Genomic DNA, 24,018 nt, shown 5'->3' with positions numbered 1-24,018 from the left:
AGTGACAGTTTTGCAGGCTTTTTTTATAAAATACATTTTTATGATCTTCCTTGTAAGATTATTGCAATGAAATGTTGACTCATTATTCAGTTTTCACTCCATTGTTTTTCTGGTTTTGTTTTGCAGTCCCCTGATTATACTTGACTCTTAAGAAAAGCTTTAGAGAATGCCCTGTATTTGCAGTGTGAATTATGATTGTGCCAGTGTGCATAACAATTACATTATAAATATTTCCTCAGCCATTTGATAAAGACTCAAATTAAGAAAAATAATTACCAGTAAAATTACAATTATATATAATTACGCTATATTCAATTTAGTTTATCTCTAACCTCCTCTTACAACAATATGTTCATTGTTGAAGAATGAGATTTTAGCTGACTGTGTTGGAAGTAAACATGGATTTTTCTGTCCTTTATGATGTAGTTTGCTTAAATGAAGAGTGGCACATTTTCTCAGTGGAAAATCAGGCAGTTTAGCAGGTTCAACTTCAAAACCAGCCTTTCAGATGCAGAATTCTTTTTCTAACGTGGAGTTTATCTTTGGTTAGGTTAGAGAGACTGTTTGCCCCTAACAATGCTACTTCCTTAAATATAAATTTTATCTGGGCAAGCATATTTAACTTGTATTTATACAGTAATAGAGACATGTGGCTGCTGGATTTTTTTCCTAACCCAGAAATTGCCTAGACACAGAGGATGCTTTCTCAGAGGAGCGCACAGTCTTCCAGAACATTGAGTGAGGACCCAGTGTCTCCAAGAGGGAGCAGTGCGAATTCTTGCCACTTACTTACGGTAAATATTAGCTGTGGGCTAATCAGTATTTATCAAAACACCTCAGGAGGTAGAACAGCTAAGATGTGCTAGATTATTTTGTTTGCTTAGAGTGAGGATGTATGTACCTTCTATTCTCAAGAATGGCACCTACGGTCTTGTGTTGGAAGGATTCATCAGCCCTTTATAAAAAGCGAAGGAGAACAAGCGATCTAGAAAAGGGCTGTTTATTTTGCATTTTACAGATTAAGAAATGCTCTGTGGTGTTCCATTCCTGCTGCTTCTGACCCAAAGTACTCAGCAAGACCTTGTTATTGTCACATGCCTCTCAAACGGTACACAGTTTTGCTGACATATGTACAGCATAGTCTGTATTGTAGTATTGTTGTTTATAATGGATTTTATTTGGTATCTTCTTCTCCTTGTCTTCAAATAGTCCCTTGATAATTTAAAGCAATCCTCGTATGTTAAACGGTCATGTTAATTGTGCTTTTCAAAGAGTCTGAGACTAAATATTTTCTCTTTCTCTACTTGATTTAGGGAATTCTTGTCCTATTCCAGATGAAATCCTGTTTTTCAGACAGGCTCTCTGTGCAGCTTTGTGTCTTAGATGTACGTAATACTGTTTACTTGCTGTTCATTACTCAGTATGCGATCTGCCAGTGTACTTTGACTCCACAAAGGAGTAATAGCCTATGATTAAAGGAAGTTCTTAGGATTTGAGAGATCTGGATCATCTTTCTTTTTCAAGTTCCATAAAATTTTTATTTGTTTGAATTTAGGATAAGTATCTCTGCTGTCTAACATAGTTTTTGAAAGTGCAGTTTTTGTTTCCCCACTCTGAAATCCAGCATTGACGTTAGGTGGCAGAGCAGTAGCTATTCCCAGCAGCTGAAAACAGAATGCATAATATCTTAGAACAGGAACCTCAGCTCTTTCAAGTTCCAGTTCACCTTCATAAAGCAGGAGAACAGCATTTATCTTCTGTGTGTGGGCACTGCAAAAAGGTCATTCAGAGCTGAGCTAAGATTTGGTTTTAATTAGTAACTGAGGAAAACATGCAAGCCAAGATAATAAACTTACAGTTGCATTTAGGTTAATGTACATTGCTTGTATTTCATTATAATCTCTTCATGGGAATGTCCATGGTAGGATACAAGGTATTAGTTTATAACTTATTAACTGTAGTTAGCAGCACCTACTGTGCAGAGTGGTGTAAGGTAGCTGGGTGAGTCGAATGGTTAAACGTGTTCCTGATCAGGTGTTTGTGAGCAATTGTTTGGAAAGTGTCCAATTTACTCTAATCAGGGTAAACACTGAGGATGTATATCTCACAGGTAAATAGGAAAGAAACTTGAAATGACTCATTTCATGCTTCTCCACATCAATGGATGGATTTAGCTTGGTCATAAACTGAATGAAGTGCCATGTATCTGCCCAAAAGCAAGGAAGGAAGTCAAGATTAATGGAAAACTCAATTTTATTTTATTTTTTTTTAATAAAAATAGTGGCTTCAATCTTTTTTGAGGAAAAAATGCAAGCAAAGCCAACAGAGTAGGTTGGTTGGCGGCTATTGAGACAAAGGGAAAGTGCAAGATCTAAAGGACAGAGAACTTGGATATAGGCACCAGTACTCCAAAAGGATGTCCCATTGTGGGTGCCAGCAGTGTGTGACCCTGCCAGTCTCTCCAGAAAACCTTTCAGGCACCATCTCCCTCTGCAGACACGGGTCTGGTAACTAGAAGCAAGCAGCATGAAGCTCTTCCTTGGCCTAGCTGCACAAACACGTTACTTGATGACATCTACCTGCTTCCATAGGGAGGAGGTGAGGGAGAGTTACAAATTCTGATCACAAGCTTTCATAGATTTGCCTGTTGAGCTTGCTGCTGCTAGCAGGGGTGTCATTAGAACAATCCAAAAGTTCACCTTTACATTAGTAGCTAAACTTTCCAGGCCAAGGGCCAAGTGCTTCTTCAGAGTCAAATTTTGCCAGAATCTCTCTAGTTAATAAATATCCGTCTCTGTGGATAATCAATATTATCTTCATTCCGTTCCATCATTTGCATTTGTTATTATGGTGACAGAAGGTGGTAAAAAATGCTGATTCTTTTTGCATAGCTTAAAATTTTCCAAGCTTTTTGTGATGATGAATGTGCCAATATCAGATGTTGTACCTCTCGAAAATCTTCCACTTACCTCACTAATGTATTCTGTTTTTCTCAAAGGAGCCTTTGAAATGGCTCCAGTGAGTTTGAACACCAGAATTTTAATAGATAATATGATAGCTAATTGAACAAAACCATTAGTCAAGTTCTATTAAACATCGTATCTGCAGAACTGAGTTCGAATAGAAAATGTAGCTTTAAAAACTTTTATAAATGCACAACTGCATTAGGCAAAATATTCTTGCGAGTGTATTATCAGGTATATCCCTTTTCAAAAAATATACAATATTAGATACAAAGTACTCTAAAAAGAGCAAGTTTGCTAGGCTCTCTAAAATCTAGAGAATATGCTTGTTATGAAAACACAGATGATCAGTTATTTTAATAGGTTACAACTGAACAGGAATTGCAGATGGGTTTTTTCTTTTTGCAGTTTAGACATAACAACATGTTTATATGGAAGTAATGATGTTTTAGACTTGTATCTACAAGAGTGGCAGAACTTGATAAAAGATTGTGTATTTTATGTCTCAGTTGATCTGTAAGCACTTTTAGTATTTGGTTTGTTTTCAGAAGAACTTTTGGAGAACTGTGCTTTTTAATCAGATGCTAGAATCGAGTCCCTGAACTATACTTGAGTTTAGGAGGGTAGAATTACAGTGCAATAGTAAATGGTATATGCTATGTAATATGTGTACAGAATGATATTGCACCGTGAGTTATTACAGCAAAATAAACAAATTCCATTGTGAAGTTTGAACTTCAAGTATGAGTTTTCAGCATGTCACAACTCGAAAACAATATCATCGAATGAACTGATTTTCCATATACTTATACAATTTCTCTTAAACTGGACCTTGCATCTAGACCTAAACCCAGCATTAAAGCTCATTTTAACCACACTAACTACAAACATAATGAACATATTCTCTGTTGTTTCCCTCCATGCCTGATGTTTTCCCGGTAAACAAATGCAGCAACGTTATCTTTGTTTAGTTGTCATGGGCAACATGTGTAAAACTATGGCTTTGCCTTCAGATCTGAGGTCACTGAGAGCAGCTCTGTGCTGTGCTGGGACACAGCTCCTCAGGGCAAACTTACACATTCACTGCAGGAGAAGGCCTAAGGCCAGCAACAGGATTCACAAGTGTACAAGTGCATACTCAACGGGGACCCCCTGAGAGTAGAAGGTTCTTTAGAACTATGTCTGCGGTGAAAACAAAATTAATTTAGTGGCTGCAAAGAGAAAAAAAGAAAACCAAAACCGGGACAGCTAAGACTTACCTTAAAATACCCTGAGCTGTCTGTCTATGGCGTCCAAAGATTTTTTTTTCCCCCACCATGGTCTTATGTTTCCATCTCTTGTGTGTATGTACACATTTGAAAGGAAGATATCTTTTCAGAAAGAACAAAGACTGTTTTTTCCCTCATATGGTTAAGCTGCCCTATTAATGTCAATTTTTAATTTTATCCTTTGGATTTCTTACTAGCTATACAACATGTCTGGATTATTTAATTATTATATTTCAGCTTGTAGATGACGTAAGACTTAAGAGATTTTTCTGGGCTCTCGCAACTTGTCGCTACATTTTGCCTCAAGCTGCTTTTGTACAAAATAATCTTCCCATGGTTAACATTCAGGGTACTCTGCAGAGCATCTTAAGAAGACTTAAATGCTAAATAACTGTCACATAGCAAGTCTTAGTATTATTGCACTAAATTACATTGCAAGCAGTGTGATAAACAACTTCATAATGCTTTGACACATTCATCATTAATTATAACTGAAATCTAATCTCATCTGGATTTTTTTCAGTAATGATATCCAGTAAAGCAAACATTAACATATATGGGGAAGGCAGGGTGGAGGAAAGAAGTCTTCCAAAAGTATAGCTGATATATCAGAATACTGAATGGCCTGACAAGTCTTATTAGGTTTTATATGGGTGTTTCTACATGTATTAAGAGATTAAAATATCTGAAATATATTTGGAATTCATTATGTGAATAATTGTTTTGAATCCAAAACTCTGCAGTGAGCTCCTGGTGGTGTCATTTTAAAGTGGCATGTGAGACTGCTATATGAAACCCCAGATTTCTCCTCTGTGGCATAGAAGACTAATTTGAACTAAATTTAAAATAATGGCTTCTTGTGACCATCAAAATACTGGATGAGTGGTGTTTCGGGCTTCATACTACTATGCTTCCTGTATTTCCCTAAAAAGTGTATGATATTTATGAATGGCAACTCCATGTACCTTTTCCCTCTAAATACATGTTTGTTTTCCCTTGGGGAACTTTGTTCTGTCGGGGAGCTCCCAGTCTGTTAATGCACAGAATTTTCCTTTGTACTGGGAAATTCGAGAGTGTCTGGCAGCCAAGCTGTGGGCAGCAATGCTGTGTGCTGCTTACTTTTGGGCTGCAATACAGCACCACAGCGCCCTTTTGGCTGCATCAGAGCCTGTGGTAACTCAATGAATGTGAATTCATTGTCAGTGCCACCTGAGTTGGGTGTGAAATGGATCAGATTTGGTCAGAGGAAAATCAAAAGGGATTACTCCAGGGTTTTCAGAGACTCCCAAAGTTTCAAACTTCTGTGTTTATGTGATTTTTATATGCAGTTTCATAAAGTGAGAAGAGTTGCCTTTCTGGCATTTCTGTTACTGGATTCTTAGGAGAAGCAAAATCTTCTGGGTCGTGCAATCAATCTATTGCAGTTGAAGACACCCATACTATATAATCCTTTCTTTACATTGAACCTGTGTGCAGAATGAGGGGGGGATCTTTGGCACACGGGAGGGAAGACATGTTGCCTGCTGCTCCTGTTGGAAAATTGTTCTATAGTCTCATATCTTGGATGGACACAGGATTTATAGTTTTCAGCCTATCATGTGCTCGGTTTGGTCATTTATCTGCATTTTGTCCTGTAGCTTAAACAGCTCTTTTTCCTCCATGATTATTACCAACCTCTTCCACCTCTAAAACTACCACGAGCAATTCTACTTCACTTTCAATTTCCACACTAAGTCAACAGAACAATTTAATAAGATGGGCTTTCCTTCTCTCTGATCATCATACACAGTGTGCCACAGAAAATCTTATTAGACCTTTATTAATGGTGTTAATGTTATTCTGTCTGTTAAGTCCTAGCATGTTTTCTTGTCTGTCATGCCGTTGGCTGATAACTGATCTGATCAACTAATAAATTTAATGTTTCAGATGACACTCCTCCAGTTCATGGCAGAAGTCTATGTCAGCAATCTCTAACTGCATAATAGGGTTTATGCATGATGATGTACTTATACATTATAGCATATTATATGTTTCATCTTGTTTCTGTTTTTAGAGTTTTCAACATTATCTGTTTCTTACTGCACACAATATACAACCCCATCTTCTGCATTGACAATCTTCAAATTTCACTTCAACCACCTGTTTTATGTTCACATTTCTACCTTTTATGCTGGGATTGTTACCAAGACTACTAAAAGAGATACTTGTCCCAAAACGAGAGCTTGAGGAACTAAACAGGTAACCTTTTCCTAGCTCAATAGTTTCCCTTTCAGCACAATTTCTTAGCCTACTGTGCTACTCTTCTAATAATCCTTAGTCTGTAATAACTTCTTACATGGTAATAGAGGTAATGTTTTACTGAAATCCAGGTAAATTAGTTCTGCATTTCTTTTGCCTAGAAAAATAGTGAGCTCTTAAAAGGGCAGCCTCTCTGGGCTTGATTTTCCATTGGCACAATCCATGGTGCATTTGAACGTGCTTTTGTTTACTCATTTAATTGCCCTTTCATTCAGAAGTTGTTTTCAGAACGTACGTAACACTGAGGTCAAGCTAACAGATGTGCTGTTGCTTGGATCACTCTATTTCCCTTTCTTCAGTAGAAGTACTGTGTTTTCTGTTTTTCATTCCTGATTTGACAAATTTGTTTACTCTTCTATGTTATTGGACTTGGGAGCTTTTCATGCCGATTTTTTACTATTCTGGGATGTACTTTGTCTGTCTGCCTGTGTTCAAATACATTAAAACCTTTGAAATGAGTTTCTACACCAGTTGCAATAACTTCAATTTTCACAGTTTCCACACGCTTTCAGCCATGAGTCACCCTGTCCTGACCTATGTTTTTTGTCAGAGTCCTTGTTAAAATCTGAAGCCAAATACCCATTTAGTTTTCAGGCCTTTTTTCCTCTTCCAGCTCTTTGCTTATTGAATAACAATCATTGTCATTTTTGTTTATGTTTCTTATATCCTTATATATTATGTGTGCTATTATATATTATTTGTATTTTCCTTTGATTTTATATAAAAATAGTTTGCTGTTCAGTAAAATTTGCTTTGTCAGGGCTTGGCTCTTGGGAATTCTCGTTTTATCCATGTGCTTGCTTTCTTTGCAGCAGTTTCTTCCTTCGCTGACCCGCACTTTTTCTGATTTCATGTCAGCTTTTATAAGCATTGCTAAAATCTTATCTTCAGAGGGTTTTTTTAGTGCAGGTTATTTCTGGAGGCTTTCTCTAAAAGTTCATTTTCTCTCTTTTTTTTTTTTTTTTTTTTTCAGTCTTTTGGGATGCAAATTCCATGCATTTTTCAACCTCAATTTAAGTAATTTTAGTTCTCCTCTATATCCAAGTATCTGATGACTTCAGTTCAAGTTTTTTAGCCAAGTAATTTCACTAATAACTCATTTTTCCCTGGTCACATTGAAAACCTTGTTTGAGGTTGTTTATTTATCCGTGCCACATAAAGTTGTAATTCCTCTGAACAGGATTCTTGTCAAAGTCTTCCATCGTGTATTGTGTAACTGTTTGTAAAAGCCATTTTTCAGATAATTAGCTGTACTAGGTGGTGGTTTTTTTGGCTTTGGCTCTGATGTTAAGGAATAATTGACCTCAACCATTTCTGTTATCTTGGGTACATCCAAAGTGGAAAGATAGCTTAGTAGGTTTTGCAGTAAAACAGTTGATTGTCAGGATGCACTGGTTTGGTGTAGCATATCTTAATATGTAATTCTTTCAAGCATGAGAGTGGGGCAGAAAGAATATGTGTTTTTCCTCATGAAAGTCTGTTGGCTGTGCGCCCTAGGCCTAAAAATGCTTCATGTATACCTTGGAATGCCTTATTAGCTGAAGTCTTCCTTGTATTTGTCTCTTCTCATTCTGCTTTGATTTTACTGTTATCACAAAGATCTCAACATGCAAACTAGCTAATCAGACCTTATTCTGAACTGAAGTTGTTTTGTAGCAGTAATTTAATAATGCCAGTCCTATCAAGCTGCCAGCCCTTGTGGATACACAGGGTGTTGTTGGTACATACGTCATACATTAAACTGAATTTGGCTGCTTAGTACTTGTTGCTACTTGTAGTTGACATATGCCACCAACTATGGGCAGTTCCACATACATGCACATTCCTATCGGAAGTAATAAACAACAAATACTGGTATCATTGTGTTCTTGCTGACAGTTATTAAATATTCAGGGCACGCTTGAAGGCTTCTGACATCCACTTAATACTTGTTCCACTTTATAAAAAAAGAAAATTATTTCTTGGTTGTACTTCATCTGAGTCAGTGATGAGTGGAAAGATGCTAAGAAGTGCAGTTTCCCATGGAGACAGCTGCCATGTGGATGTGTGAGTCAGAGTCCAGCTAGCCTGTGATGCTTTCAGCACATCCCTGGTTTCCAGCAGCAGAAGATCAGGACTTGAAGGTTCACTATAATTTAGCAAGAGCTGGCATCTGGGGAGATTCAGCGCAGTCCTCAGCCATGTTGAAGGCAAAATTTGCAAGAACTTCTGTCCCTATGAGTTTTGGCTGAGATGGCTTTGTAGCTGCACCAGTAAAGTATACACGGGAGCTTTCTCAGTATTTCATTTTAGTTAGAAAGATAGAATAGGCGGTGCTGGAGGAAGTTGAAAACTTGTTATTTCTTTTTATTTTTTTAAACTTCCTGTTTTCTACTGAAAATACTAATTTCTGTTGAGAACTCTTACTCTTCCATCTCCTTTTAATTTTTTTATGGTATCACTGCAATGAGCACATTTTGAACCTCTGTCTTACTGACAGTACCAACGTTTGAAATTCTTTAAGTTAGTTTTCAGGTTGGTGTGAAGGAAGAGCAAATCTGCCCCTAATAGTGGCTCAACAGAGAATGGTTTAACATCACGGGCTTAATAGTGAAGAACCTGTTTTCATTCACAGCTCCCAATGGATTCTGCTAATCTTGGGTATATATTGCCTCTGAAAATTAGGTCTGGAAAGAATTTTTATTGCTAGAGAAGGAAGCTTTCTGGATGGGATGAGAGGATTCTTTTCACCCCCTAGCTGAGGAACTGAAGTGCTCAGAAGTGTTGCTGAATTCACTTTTATCTGCAGTGGAAATAAGGCTTATGCATTGCAGTAACCCCTGCTTTGAGGCACAGACCTTTCTGTAGAACGGAGCCCACCCATTGGAAAGCAATCAGAGTGATCTTTCTCTATTATCTGAGAATAAGTTACTGCTAACATTATCTAAGATCATTGATCTGGGTCTGCCTCGCTGGCACATGTGATTAGACAGCAGTATTTTTACATGTGGATTTTTAAGAATAAATTCATGTTCAAGAGAAGCCTTTTTTTTTCTGCCAAATTTTAAATTGATTTGTCTTAGCAGTAAGTTATTCTTTATCCCCAAATGCACCTGTTTAAGGATGAAAGATTGCATCTCAATCTTTGCGAGGCAATAAACAAATCTGTTTATACTGAACATGGACAAATGATTACAGCTGGTCAGATTATTGCCTATGAAAAATTTATCTCCAGAATTTTTCATCCTTTCTTTTCTCCTAATGAGAAAATGAAGAAAGGGCTTTGAATTTTTATTAATGATTCATTACTCGTAACTGATCAGTGAACAGTTTATGCAAATACACCTTGCAAATTGCTCCCTTTAACTATTACTTGGGGTTATATCTGGATATTACCTTCCCATGGGAAGCAGAGGTGTGAACATTTGGATTATTGATATTTAATCATGGGAGAATAATGCATATCAAATGTTGAATACTCAGACAGATACAGAAATCATTTGCAATACACTTGCTCACACTGAATTGCACCTTAATGGACTTCTTGTTGACATTAATAAGCTACAAGTTAAGATGAATGAGTATAAATTGCAAGCTAACTAGCTGAGAGTTGAACATATTATTCTTTGAGACCAGTTAACCAGCAGGCCTCATGTTCCTGAAGACTTAAATTTAATATACCTCAAGGAAATATCCCTTTCTGTGATTGAATTTTAAAGACAAAGATTATTTTGTTTCTCCCTTGCTGCCCCATCAGTGCGAAGAAACCACATTGGCCTTTTTTGTGAATCTGGAAGAGAACATTTGGCCAGTGACAAATGCAGTACAGGTTTTTTGTGACTCATGGCTCTTCTGGTGGGGAAAAAGAAAGTATCTTTATTATTCTTTGACTTTGGAGGGTCCATGTAGGAGTTAGTGGGAGAGTATGTTATACCTGAGATATAACTTACTGTTGCGTGATTTAAATGCCTGTGGGCGAAGATCTTGTATAAATATTTTTTAAAATATATTGTAAACCATTAATTGTAAAAATTTTGGCAGTAGGAGAAATCTTTTTTTTTTTAATTGTATACAGCTGAAAGTAATTGTGATGCATAGTTGTCAGAAGTATGGTTTTTACTGAAAGACAGAGCCCTGAGAAGCTGGTAATATGCAAAATCAGAATGTGTCACTCAGCCCAATTTGAGTAACAGACTCAAGGATTGCTAATCTTTCAGTGAAAAAGAGGAAGATTTTTCTAGATATAGGTGGTGAGCAAAGTTACTAGTTAGAAGTTCACCAAATTGCACATAAGGGAGAGATGCACAGGGACATTTGAGAAATAAAAATGAATTGATTAATTCAGTTTTCTCCTCCACGAGGGGCAGTTGTTCGAGCATTGGATAAGCATCCTCCTTTCAGTGAGAAACAATCATTGCTCATGAACATGTAATGTGCCACTAACAGAGGTAAAAAGGAGTTACTGATGTGGTGAAAGTAGGTGTCTTATTCAGAGGTCTGTAATTTATTACTGGCATCCTAGCATTTAAGTTCTTGGCTTGCTTTAGCATGCTGCTGTGCAGGCAGTTATGCAAAAAGTTGGATTATTACAAAAGCGTAGTTCAATGATAGCGTACATACCCGTTAGAACAGGCTATCTCCTAATTTTATTAACTTTCAGCTGTGGTATGCACCGTGTGAGAAAAAGATCCTTAGTCCAAAGGGAGCGCGTACCTGAGGTTAGTGTTCCGGGGATCAGATCCTGTTCCAAAGGTTTTACTAGTAGAGGATCAAAAAGCCCACACGTTAATGCTTGATCTTGCATGATCTTGCCTTAAAATTCCATTCTTAGTGTTAATGTGACTGTGGTGTCACCCAGTTAAGAAAGTGACTACTACACACAACTGGCAAATTGCTAAAAATGAAGAGTACCCTCTGTGGGATACAAATCCAGACCAAGGGGAGTGTGTGCTCTAGAGAGCCACAAACACCCTGCAAAGGTGCCTGAGAACTTTGTCTCAGGAGGAGCTGATAGATGTGCTAAAGAGCAGAACAGGGCCCTAAAGGTTTCATAGACCGATAATGATGTATCTTAAGTTAAAGAAAAGAAAACAAATAAGGCTCCTTTTGCAAATGTTGGGTTTTGATGTTGGAAAGCAGTGAGACCAATTAAGATCCATTGCCCTGCTAATATCAGAGATGGCAATTACTAACCTAAGAACACAAATGTGACTGAAAACAGTTTGTTCCCACAGTCATAAGCTTAACGCTGTATAGCCTTGGTGCTATTGTAATTCCAGGACGTGTCAATATAAAATAAACAGGTAAATGTAGAAAATGTAAAAATTAAATTTGCCAAGACTGTTGTTTTATGTGGAGGTGATATGGAATATCTCAAAGAGGTGAAAAATAGGATCTGAATGAACTACTTCTAAATGCATACCAAGAATCTTTTTGTATTGTTGTACTTTTTAATTAGATGAAAATAAATGAATTGAAAAGATGAAAGGAACTCATGTAACATCTCACTTCAAAGGGCAGCTCTACTCTTGAGGAGTGTTTAAAAAAAAAAAAAAAAGGAAAGAAAAGCAGCTTATTCAAGAAATATGCTTTCTCTGTGGATTTGGATTCAGTTTTACCTGCTTTAGAAACTCAGGAATGACTTCTGCTCATATGACCTAAATGGAGTCATTACCCTGGTGTAAAGGAGAGTGGAAGCCGGCTGACAGCGATATTCCCCCCCTGCGCTCCTTCATTGCACTTTGCACTGACTCAGCAATGCTCTCAAATGAGTGGGATTAATTTTGACCTTGTGATGGGATTTTTTTATTAGTTTCAAAGCTCTGGGCTCTGTTCTGGACAGAAATTGTGCATGTGCTGGGGCTCTCTGTCAGGATTTGCTTTGTCTGGCCAAATGAATTGGGGAAAAAAAAAATTCAAACTGCCAAAAATGTCACAGTTTTCTTCCTTGTTTCGGTTGTCCTCCATTTGTATGGAGAACCCTAACAGAGAAGTGTCACAACAACCAATTGAACAAGGATTCAAACAAAGACTAGCCTATCTCCATCCCTAAGAAGATCCTAAAGGTGGGACATCTCTCTGTAAGCAATAGTTCTCTCGTGACCCAAAGGAAAAACTGCTGCTTCTAGAAACAGAGATTTTGTGTGGCTTGGAAAAAAAGAGCAGCTCATCAGCGTCATAACTCCTTGATAGATTTAGGCAGGCTGCTCTGGTTTTTGTTATGCCACAAACAATTTAACGAGTTTGCCGGGTAGCAGGTTGATGGAAAATGCTATCAGCTTCTCACAAACACAATCAGCTAAGCAATTGAGCTCATCCCAGCTGTGATTAAGTGGTATCAATTATAATAAGAACTAGATAAGAGAGATAAGCTTGTTTCTTGGGCTGGTGTTCTGCAGTATTACTTCAGGAAACGGCTTCTAGAGCAGCATTCAAATGAACTTCATCTTAAACTGATTATTCTAACACTGGAACTGCCATTGAGTGGGGAAACAATTTATTTGAAGCATCAATTGCATTAAATGGAAAAGCAGCCACTGAAGTCAATGTTTTGCAATGCAAGAGCATGTTTGCTCGCAATCCTAAATACAGTTAAATATCCTGGTAGAGAGCTCTCTGGGTTCCAAGAGGGGAATAGCTACCTTTCATAGCATCATGTTTTGCCATGGTACTAGGTAAAATTGCTATAGCACTTAAGGCTTAATTTGCTGAATATCCAAATTTATAGATTTGCTAAATATCAGAGTTTAAACTTTTCTGAGGATAGGGCAAAACAATCAATTCAATAGCTGGAAATATGGGGGAGATGACAGCTTTAAATGAAATTGCACATCAGGTGTTCAGTAAATCTGAAGAATATACGTGAGAGTCAAGTGCACTGGAAGTGGTGTAAATACACACATTATAGGAATAACAAAATATTAGTGCTTTCTTTATCAGAAATGGAAAGCTAGTAATGTAGAAGTAAAGGGAGCCATATGAACATACAAGAAAGGAATGTTGCTGAAGAGTCCATATCTAAATTGTAAAAAGAGAGACTTGCCCATATCCTTGAGCAAATATTTTGAATATTCTTTTCAGTTCTTTTATGGCTTTCAGTTCTTGCAATGCAGCTTCCAGCAGGCAATTTTTTTTATGATTCAGAAAGAATAAATAATGCAGGTCTGACAAAGGAATGCAGGATGCATATACTGCCACAACGATTGTGCTGTTCTAGAGCATAATATTTGCTTTCTTTTTTTCTAAACATAAAGAGGTTCCTAGGCTCTGGACTATTTCCATTAAAATCATTAAGATCTTAGAACAGTAGCATGGTTCGTGCACCTCTTCTGTTGGTTAGCAATGGATGTACTGCAGTTGTCTGCTTAGTTAATAATCACATCTAATGAACAGAAATTCAATTTTCACTTCCTTTTTTACTATAGGTGAGATCCAGAGGCCTTGAAGATCAAGGCTGGCACCTTTTTTGCCCTTTCAAATGCTTTTCTATTCTGATGATGATAAGGTTGTTGAGGGTTGTACAGTCTTCTTAATGGGCTCAGTGCCAATGTCTCTGCTCTGGTTTTTAGTTCCCAGTGCTTTATTTGCTTTGCTAGCCATTGCCAGTAACTGAGCAGGGCAGGTCAATTCCCCCTCACGAATCCTTTCTGTAATCTCTTCTTGGCAGCTGTGTGGCTCCACTGTGACATTTCCTGCAGCCAGTGCAAATTTTTAATGTTTTTCTGCATTTAATTCTAAACTCACTGTTAGCCTCTGCCTTATCTCTTCTTCGTCCTCCTTCCCCAATTTTTCTGGCTTTTTGGATAGAGTACTGCTTCCCTCAGATACTGGTCCACAGGTCTATGTGAAAATATTCTTGGTGTTAGGTCTCTTTCAAATCACAAGTGGCCATTTTAAATTTCATCACTGAAAACCAGCAAGGTTTCTTTGCTATTATTACTAGTCAAGATTCAGAAATTCCTAAGAAGGATTCTTTGGCCTATGTTGTGTTGAAATTTGTGGGCATCAGTGGTCTTTTTTGGGCCATTCATCCTTGTAGCAGTCCACCACTTCTCTCTTACCACTTGGTTAATAATTATTTGCAGCCTCTATCTGTCTTTCATCCCAGCTGAACATGTTACCATGTATACGCAATGCTCCTACATTATTCTTTTGAGTGGAACTTTACCAAATATTTTTGGAAGCTTTATATGTCTTTCACCTGACTGTGCCACTTGCAGTCTTTAAATTATTTTATAACTGTAGACAAATGAAATGGATGATAACTAAGAAAAATCACTGTAGAAGTGAGACCTATTATGCTATTCTATTGAAGTTTATTTTATTTTAAAAAAAGCATTTGAAGCAAATTGAACATTTTTAACCTTTGAGCCTTCTCACAATGCGTACTTAATTGTGGCACCAAAAGCATTTTACATGCATCATGAAAAATGGTATATAAAAAATTAGACAAGAAAATAGGGAATTACCTTTTTAAATGTTATTTTTTTTGTCTATTATGTGTGCATGTAAAGTCTTTTTTCCCAAGAGTGCCTCTGTTGTGCTCCATGTCATCCAGTCATTTTTCAGTGTGGACATCATCAGCCCTTTCTGAGAAAGATCCAAGGAACATCAGGTCTCTGAGAAGCTCTCATCTTTAGATGGTCAGAGTTTAATTTTAAACTTGAACCATAACATTTGGGGTTGTTGCTGGTGGGTTCATTTCCTGCATTAACTGTTAAAGTTTTGGAGACAGGTCCCTCCTCCTTAGAGACTTGCTGTGACTCTAGGTTCAGCCTTACATTTTGGGGAGTTCTGTACAGTTTTGACTTCATCGATTGCCAGCATTATTGTGCGTTCCCCTTTGTGGTGAAGCAAGCTGAATGATCACTCCTTGTGGACTGCGGTGCACACAAAATCTAAATAAAATATATTTTGATGTCTGATATGGTGTCCCTTCTGCCTCCTTGAAATTCTCTTGGGCACAACTTCCTGAATACATCCCCGCCTTGGAGCTGCACCTTCTCCTCCTGAACTGTGGGAATCGCTGCAGTAGTTCATCAAAACCAACATTTTTGTTTCCATTTGGTGTTTCCTTTAGAAGTTATTGGTAGGGGATGCACGTTTTCCCCCTCCCTGACTTAGAGTTCTTGTTATAGGTCAGCTATTTTTAATATCCGTGAGGAGCGCAAGGAGGGAGATTTGTTGGTGATCTTCCTCTTTTCTCCAGGTAAGGGAGGTCTCTTCTTGCCTTCTCACTCAATTGTACTAGATACAATCATTTCACAGTGGGGCAAACACAAAGTCTCCACCTTTCTCCTCACCTGTTCCCAACATTTTCTGACACTGTCAGAAGGTAACTTAGGACATTGTAACGTGTGGTCATAAGACATGACTGTTACCTTTTACTCTATAAATCCAAACCCCACGAGTAGCCCACGCAGGGGAAAATATCACTTTCTTTGTGACTGTTCATATGAAGCTCTAGCTTTGAAGAGTGTATATTTGCTTTATGGGCCACTACAAGACTGGAAAATGAATCCCTAAGGGAAGAGTTCCCACTCTGCGAGTTACATTCACTGAATATAAAATAATAACTCTCAAAATAGCTGTAAAGTCTGTACTGTAGCTGCATGGTTTGTTTACTGTGCTCATTTCTTCCATTCTTTAGGTTTGAAGATGGCACAGTCTCTTTTCTTGATATCATTGCTCTGAAACACGGATTTGATGTTCTGGAAAAACTCACAGGTCAGTTAACATAACTCTAGTACAGAGACTGAAGTTCCAGATTTATACTTGGGGAACAAATCTGATTGTATTTCCTAAGGCTGTATCTTAACTTTCCTTTGTAGTTTTACTGTCCATGTTCATCAGTGTGAAGATCAGACTTCAGTGTAACTGGTTTACTCAGGTTTTGCATGCGGGATTACTACAGCATGGTTTGGAAAAACAAAATATGCTGACTGTTTTCCACAAATATACACACAAGGTTTTAGTACATGGAGCACGTATATCTGCCTCACACTCACAAAAATGCAACAGGAAAATAATAAAGTAGCAGAGCTACGTCCTATTGTGACTTGATGCAGTAAGAGTTCCTGCTGTGTGTGTGGACCAGGGAACTTGACCTGGTGCAGAAAAGTCATTTGGTAATACAGATTCAGAGAGGAACCAAAGGAGACAGTTTAGAGTACGCCTCAAAGCTCTTTGTTAAATAGGAAATATAGTCCCACTGTGCAGGTAGCTATCTTAAAATAGCGAACTTGCCAGACTGTGACTTTTCAGAGCAGTTTATTTATGTCTGTACTTTGACACACTTTAGTGGAAAGCAGCAATGAAAATCTAAGGCATCTGAAGTGGCTTGGAATAAGCTGTCAAAGGGGTTCTCCCCAAAACTGTTATGAGTTGGCCTTAATTCATTTATTGCTTATGGTTGGTTGTTTATTTGAACATATTTTAAAATCTGTATTGAAGTAATAACTTTTTGTCTGCAGTATCTGATGAACTTTATTTTTCTTTAATGCTCATCAATACCAAGCCTAAATGGTTTAAATAGCAAAGCAGCTACATTTATACTACTTCTAAGGGAATATGGTGAATTGTTATATTTGCTCATTAATAAAAAATGCATTTGACTGTATCAACACCATATCTTTTTATCAGTATGCTTGAATAGAATCATAAAAAGTCTTTTAATGGCACTCTTTATCACATTGAGAAGATCTAAGGATCCTGCCTTCTGGACGCTAGAACACTTCTGAATATGTGGTGAGAAGTGGACAGGCTGGACTGATGGACTGATGCCAGTTGGCTCAACAGGGCCAAGTGACGATGCTAGAACACTTCTGAATATGTGGTGAGAAGTGGACAGGCTGGACTGATGGACTGATGCCAGTTGGCTCAACAGGGCCAAGTGACCCTGCGCTTGGGTCACAACAACCCCATGCAGCGCTACAGACGTGGGGCAGAGTGGCTGGAGAGCTGCCTGGCAGAAAAGGACCTGGGGGCGTTTGTAAACAGCTGGCTGAATGTGAGCCAGCAGTGTGCCCAGGTGGCCAGGGCAGCCAACAGCATCCTGGCCTGTATCAGGAATAGCGTGGCCAGCAGGACTAGGGAAGTGATCGTTCCCCTGTACTTGACTGATGGCATCCCATCTTCCCCATGGAAGAAAGACACTGAGATTCTGAAGCAAGTCCAGAGAAGGGCAATGAAAGGTCTAGGGAACAAGTCATATGAGGAGCGGCTGAGGGAACTGAAAGGAGATTGTAGCGAGGTGACTGTTGGTCTCTTTTCCCAAGTAACAAGTAGATAGGTGAGGACAGGCTGGACTGATGGACTGATGCCAGTTGGCTCAACAGGGCCAAGTGACCCTGCGCTTGGGTCACAACAACCCCATGCAGCGCTACAGACGTGGGGCAGAGTGGCTGGAGAGCTGCCTGGCAGAAAAGGACCTGGGGGCGTTTGTAAACAGCTGGCTGAATGTGAGCCAGCAGTGTGCCCAGGTGGCCAGGGCAGCCAACAGCATCCTGGCCTGTATCAGGAATAGCGTGGCCAGCAGGACTAGGGAAGTGATCGTTCCCCTGTACTTGACTGATGGCATCCCATCTTCCCCATGGAAGAAAGACACTGAGATTCTGAAGCAAGTCCAGAGAAGGGCAATGAAAGGTCTAGGGAACAAGTCATATGAGGAGCGGCTGAGGGAACTGAAAGGAGATTGTAGCGAGGTGACTGTTGGTCTCTTTTCCCAAGTAACAAGTAGATAGGATGAGAGGGAACGGCCTCAAGTTGCACCAGGGGAGGTTTAGATTGGCTATTAGGAAAAATTTCTTAACTGAAAGGGTTATCAAGCATTGGAACAGGCTGCCCAGGGAAGTGGTTGAGTCACCATTCCTGGAGGTATTTAAAAGAAAGGTAAATGTGGTGCTTAGGTACATGGTTTAATGGTGGCAGTGTTAGGTTAACAGTTGGACTCAATGCTCATAAAGGTCTTTTCCAACCAAAACGATTCTATGATTCTAAGTTTAGTAAATTTGTCAAAGCAATAATGTCTGTTGCCTGATGTATAACAACATCTCTATTGAATTAACTTCACAGAAATATTTTTTGCCGAGTATTTTCAGTGATGTATTTTAACTGCTACAATAACATATTTTTTTTTTCTGATGTCACTTTTTGTACAGCTTAGATTTCACTAGACAACAAGCTTTTTTGAAACTAAAAATTGCTATATAGAAAATGTGGATGTAGCTTCAATTTTTCAGGTTTATCATCTTTTCATAAAAATGAAAAATAAAAATCTAGGAATATTTCTATTTTAAATTTAAAAAGTATTTTTCCACAGGGCTAAAATGTAGATAGGTAAAGATATATAGGAAAAGATAGGCTGAAAGAGTAAATGAAAAGAAACCCATAGTGATGAGAAATCTCAAAAAGTAAAAAATGGTTTTGACAAATATTTGAATTTTAAAACTTCTGCACTGCTGATGTAGCCTAGGTACTTTGGTGGTCTTTAGTCAAATTCTGGAGTGCCACACTGAAGAGCACAAGTGCCAGCACTGCCTATTTACATCTACAAGAGACCAGAGTATCTTATAGGAATTCATAGTGGAGGAAGAAGAAATTGAATTCTGTAAAGGTTTTTAATCACCACATGCTTCACAAATTTTCCACAAAGTCAGGCTAGTCCTACACCATTATCTGTGACACCAGATGAATTAAGCTTGTGTTCAGTTAAGTAGAAAACTTCAACATCTCACTTCACGGTAAAACTTCTGTGATTGTGCTCCTGTAAATTTCTATGTGGTATGTTTTTTAATTACTACTTAGTCATAGAGAAGACAAATCAAACAAGCACCATGCAAAGGTGGTAGTAGAATGTGGTACGGCTATGGTCACATTTGGGTTTTGCCATCATAAAATGCTAAGTGTGCCAACTTATCAAAGCTGCTGTGAAGGGTGACTGCAGTACTCCAGCTTTCTCAGCCCTGCCAACGTTTCTGGTGGCCCTTCTGTGTCTGCTGCAAGAGCAAAGCTGCCTGGCAGCCTGCAGTGTAGCACCACAGCCCACAAAGTGAGACACGCTGTCCAGAGCACTATGGTTACCTTTTTCAAATGTTCAGCTCCTCAGTTTCTATAGGCATTGAATATATCTGTTCCTGGCATGACAGCTGCAACAAGAGATGCAGTGCTTTGCAGTTTCCATTTTCCCCTCACCATCCTTTTTATCCCCTGCGCATCGTTGAGAATATTGCAGTCACTGAGAAGACTGAACTTTTTCAGGTTATTTTATCTGTGTCAAAGGTCCACTGTTGAACAGAGATTATTGGCATTTGTGTGTATACAACCAAACCAGCTTTGCTGTAGCTCCTGGAGTACCTGCTTTGCACTCCCCAAACATAAACAATGATTCTCATTCTGGATTAGAAATAGCCTGGAGTAGAAACAAGCAGAATAAACAAAGTATTGTTATTATTAATTGTGTCCTTCTGTGTCATAAAAGCACTGCTGAAGTTCTTTTGGGATGTAGTATAGCTGGATTGTACTGGTGTAAGTATTGAAGATGGGGGGGGAGATCACTATCAGAAGGTAAATCAGAGTTTCAGTGCTAGGCAGTGTTGTGAAAAATAGAGATCGGTTTATGAGTCTGGTATCATCTGACTAAATTATTGACTTATTTCAACTTCACTTTAACAACAAGGCATATTTCATTCCAGAGTTATGTCATAATATGTGTGTGTAAGCCATTTTCAGAGCCATTTTCTGTCTTTAGGATTTTTAAACTTAACCTTTAGCTGGTATGTATTTTTGCTAGTAAATTTTTATCAGTTTTACGAATGATACTAAGGTACATAATTTGCACTTATGTTAGAAGGAGTCCTTTACTTATAACGTCTGTTCCAGAAACATTAATTCTCTTTACAAGAAAATATAATATGTATTGGAAGAAATTTTAAGATGCAGACTAAGTATCCTAAGGATGACTAATTTAAAGTTCTCTTTAAATTCACTGGATGCTGATAGGTTGTTGGAGAGTAAAAACTGTGTTGGCTTTCTTAAAGTGAAGTATGCCACACAGCAGCCAAAGTGAAATACAGTGCAGGATGCTAAATGGTGCGGCTAGCTTTGATTAGTCACTAACTTGGTCTTTGGGACTTTTGGGTTGTGTTTTTGCCTGTTATAATTTTTACCATCCTCTAGTACATCAACGACTAGTTGCAGCCAGTAATGGGATGTGGGGCAACCTGTGTTTGGTGGTACTATACAGATTCTCATGTGTGTTGTGTTTAGATACTTAACATGCAAATCATCCATTTTAGGGCCAGAAAATAGTTTTGGCTTCAGTCAGATTGGCAGGGATTACCGGGGTGTCTTCTGTGTGGCATTTGTGACTGCATCCTGAGGTTGTCTGGGCATGTCATGTAGACTTGGACTGTGGGTGTGATGCTTGTGAATTTTACTGCTTTCATCCTTGGTGCTGCTTTAATTCATAAATTTTAATGGATTTTTTTTTTCTTTTAAAAATCATAACATTAATGATGGTATTAATACATGTGTTCCAACTTGTGATATATAGGTGTGTTGCAAGTAGATGCTCTATTTTGGCTGACATTTATGAAATTCTTTAGTTTAGGGGAAAATTCTTCCCTTCCGTTAAGAGAGACAGTGAATCATTGATAGAATGTCTACTTTCTGTATGCCAACCATTTGCCACAAGATGAACTTTAACATAAAAGAAACCTGGGCAATCCGTACTAATCTACTCACCTCACTGAGAGAGAGTTATGCATTCTTGGTGTTTTTTTTTTCTGAGTAAAAATGTTTGACAAGTTGACAGTATGGAGAAGATGCTTCATCCACATTCTAAATATGAAAATATAGATATGCTGAAGAGAGAGCATTTTAAATTCTGGCACCAGAAAGAAAACTTTGACTTCTAAATGTGAAGGGAGTGCATAAGAGCTTAAAATCCAAAGGTATTCTGATTCCCAGATAATGACACTTCTGGTATGTAAAAAGACAAAAATCTTTCCTCTCCTTTCATGGATAGTGTGGTGACTATTTCTGTTTTATATTTCTGTCTCGAGATGAACTTGGTTTAGAGAACAGACTAGAAAGTTGTTTATTTACTGCTAACAGTTCTTGCTGGTTTTCATAGCTTTCTATTGTGACTTGACTAATGCAAACTACACATCATTTGTATCATTGAAAGCAGAGCAGAGCAGTGAGAGCATGATTTGAGAAGCTTTGAAAAAGTGAGTTGCCAGAAGAAACCCTGCCAGGGCTGCCTTTGCAGACTTTAATCTGTATATAAGGTTTCTTTCTGGAAATAAAAGCTGCTTTTATGTTTTGGGCTTTTTTAATATGCATTTGCTAATATTGATGTGAATTGCATTCACAAACTGCGTAATCTGTGAAGAGACCTAGGAAAGGACCAAAAATGTCAGTCATTCCTCAGAGCTGTAGAAATAACACAGGAAGAGGTAGTACAGCACATAAATGTCTTGCATGGTTTTGCATAACACAGCTAGAGAGAGAAATATGCTTCTTAGGAACTGAAAGAAGGTGAAATGTCTTTATTATAAGCTGAGCTGATGAGGAAAAAGTGCAGCACAGCTGACAGAAAATATACTCTTGGCAAGAAATAGTTCTTCTGTGTTCAGACTAAAAAGAGTTAGGAAGGCTTCTGTGGTGAAGGCATTTGATGGCATCCAGTGTTACTACAAGGGAGAGATTTGCAGTAGAGTTTTTTCACGCTTGTGAGACTTCTGGGAAGAGGAAGCTGGGGTAGCTAATAACTGGGCGATCACCGCAGGTGCTTTTGCATCGTCTGTGGCTTGCCAAGGCAAGAAATGGCAGGGAGCGTCACCGTCCAACACTCACAGGCTTCTCACTCATCCAGTCATAACTGAACTCATGAGGTCTGCACCCTGTTGGGAGCAGAAGTCTCTTGTATGCCAGTTGGTGTGGCCTGTGCCTGACTTTCCTCTTCCATCCTTCTTTTTGTGTCTAGTCCCTCAATGAAGGAGAAATTAGTCACAAGTATTGGGTGTCCTACTAGTTACACTTCCATGTTTTAGATAAGAAATTACTTCTGAAGTTGTTGGAACCTGCAGTAATTAAGATCACAGTATGCACTTTGCCTCTTAGTATGATTTATACACCTTCATCTAACTGTTGGTTAAATCATTACCAAAAAATTACTGGTGAATTAAAAGAACTATTGTTTTGGATCATGAGGAGTGGCAAAGAGCTGGGGTAGCTATAAATCAGAGTTGTTATTGAGATAAGAGTAAAGTTTGTCCACGTGTTAGTTGTTCAGTTTCTCAGAGATAGTGGGTGGTGATCTAACAAGAATGATAAAATCCTGGGCCTGCTCTCTTTCTGTCACTGAAATCAGGAGAGGTATACAGTAGCATACAACCAGGAAAGCAAGATGAGCACTTAATAAACTGCAGTGATTAATCTGTTTCTATGTCCACTCTGTTCAGTTCGTAATAAACCATTGTGTTCCTAACCAAAGAGATTGACTTTTTTTACAGTAGTACATCAAATGACTAAGCAATCAGTATTTTTTTTTATATTATTATATTGTATGTGGGTCCTATTTATCCCTGATTTAAACTGTGCCCTGACCTTCTGATGAACCAGAACCTCTACAGACTAATTACCTGCATTTGTTCACTTTTGGGTTTGCAACAGGAGGTTGCATTTCACTGTGAGGACCTCACCTGTGTGGACACTCTTATGAATGCTCCCTTTGAAGTCAATGGGGCAATGCAAAGAAGGCTAATGTAAAGGCCAGGGAGCTAGATAACACTTGGGAAAATTCCTTTCCTCGGCTACGACATTTACTTGACTTTTATTAAATCACGTAGATACTAATCTTCAGGGGAGCAAGGAGTTAGGTAACTAAACGTGTTTCCATATCTGCATTTAATCTCTGGTAGGATTTATCACATGTTGCTGTCAGCACCTACATCTGAGGTGACCATTTGGATTCCCATTGCCATCAGTGGAACAGACAGTACTTCACCAGCTTGATCCTTCTGACCTTCTGTGGAAATTTAGGATAAGAGGAGTTAGAGCCAGCAATACCATTTCTTCTTACTGTCTGTTAAGGGAGTTTACATGTTAGTTTAGTGTGGTATAGGACATTTACATAACTTTCCTGCTAATGATCCATCTGGGACTAGAAATCTGAACTGTCAGATTAGTTGAGGTGGAAGTAGTGTTTTGGGTTTTTTACCTTCCCTTAGATTTGCAGCTTGTGTTGGGCAGGGCAAGTTCTACATTTCTTGTGGTTGAAATATTCTGTGTCTTGCTTTACTGGTTTGTGCTGGAAGAACCCTGAGGAGCGTGAAGGTTCAGTGTGAGGTTTTGTGTTTGGGAAACCTTCATCTGTCTTATTAGTCTGTGAATGATTTCTGATTTGCAACATATGTTTCATACTTCAAATCCAAGCTTATTCAAGTAGATGTTGCTTTCTCTGGGAGGAAAAGGCTCACAGTCTGACAGCGTACAAACTATGTTGC

At 38.4% G+C, this 24,018-nt stretch overlaps 1 protein-coding gene across 1 annotated transcript in view; it reads left to right on the top strand.

Moving 5' to 3' along the window:
* The window catches only part of MOCOS (molybdenum cofactor sulfurase), a 206,320-nt gene that overhangs the window by 97,376 nt on the left and 84,926 nt on the right, over nucleotides 1-24,018 (top strand). Inside the window, exon 6 of the mRNA XM_014938434.1 lies at nucleotides 16,158-16,234. Within this exon, the coding sequence (XP_014793920.1) occupies nucleotides 16,158-16,234 (77 nt within the window). The remainder of the gene's footprint in view (nucleotides 1-16,157; nucleotides 16,235-24,018) is intronic.

The sequence above is a fragment of the Calidris pugnax genome, unplaced genomic scaffold, assembly GCF_001431845.1.
Source record: "Calidris pugnax isolate Ruff unplaced genomic scaffold, ASM143184v1 scaffold13, whole genome shotgun sequence".
Lineage (NCBI taxonomy): Eukaryota > Metazoa > Chordata > Aves > Charadriiformes > Scolopacidae > Calidris > Calidris pugnax.
Note: the sequence above shows the minus strand (reverse complement) of the source record. Positions and strands in the feature narration are given on the sequence as shown.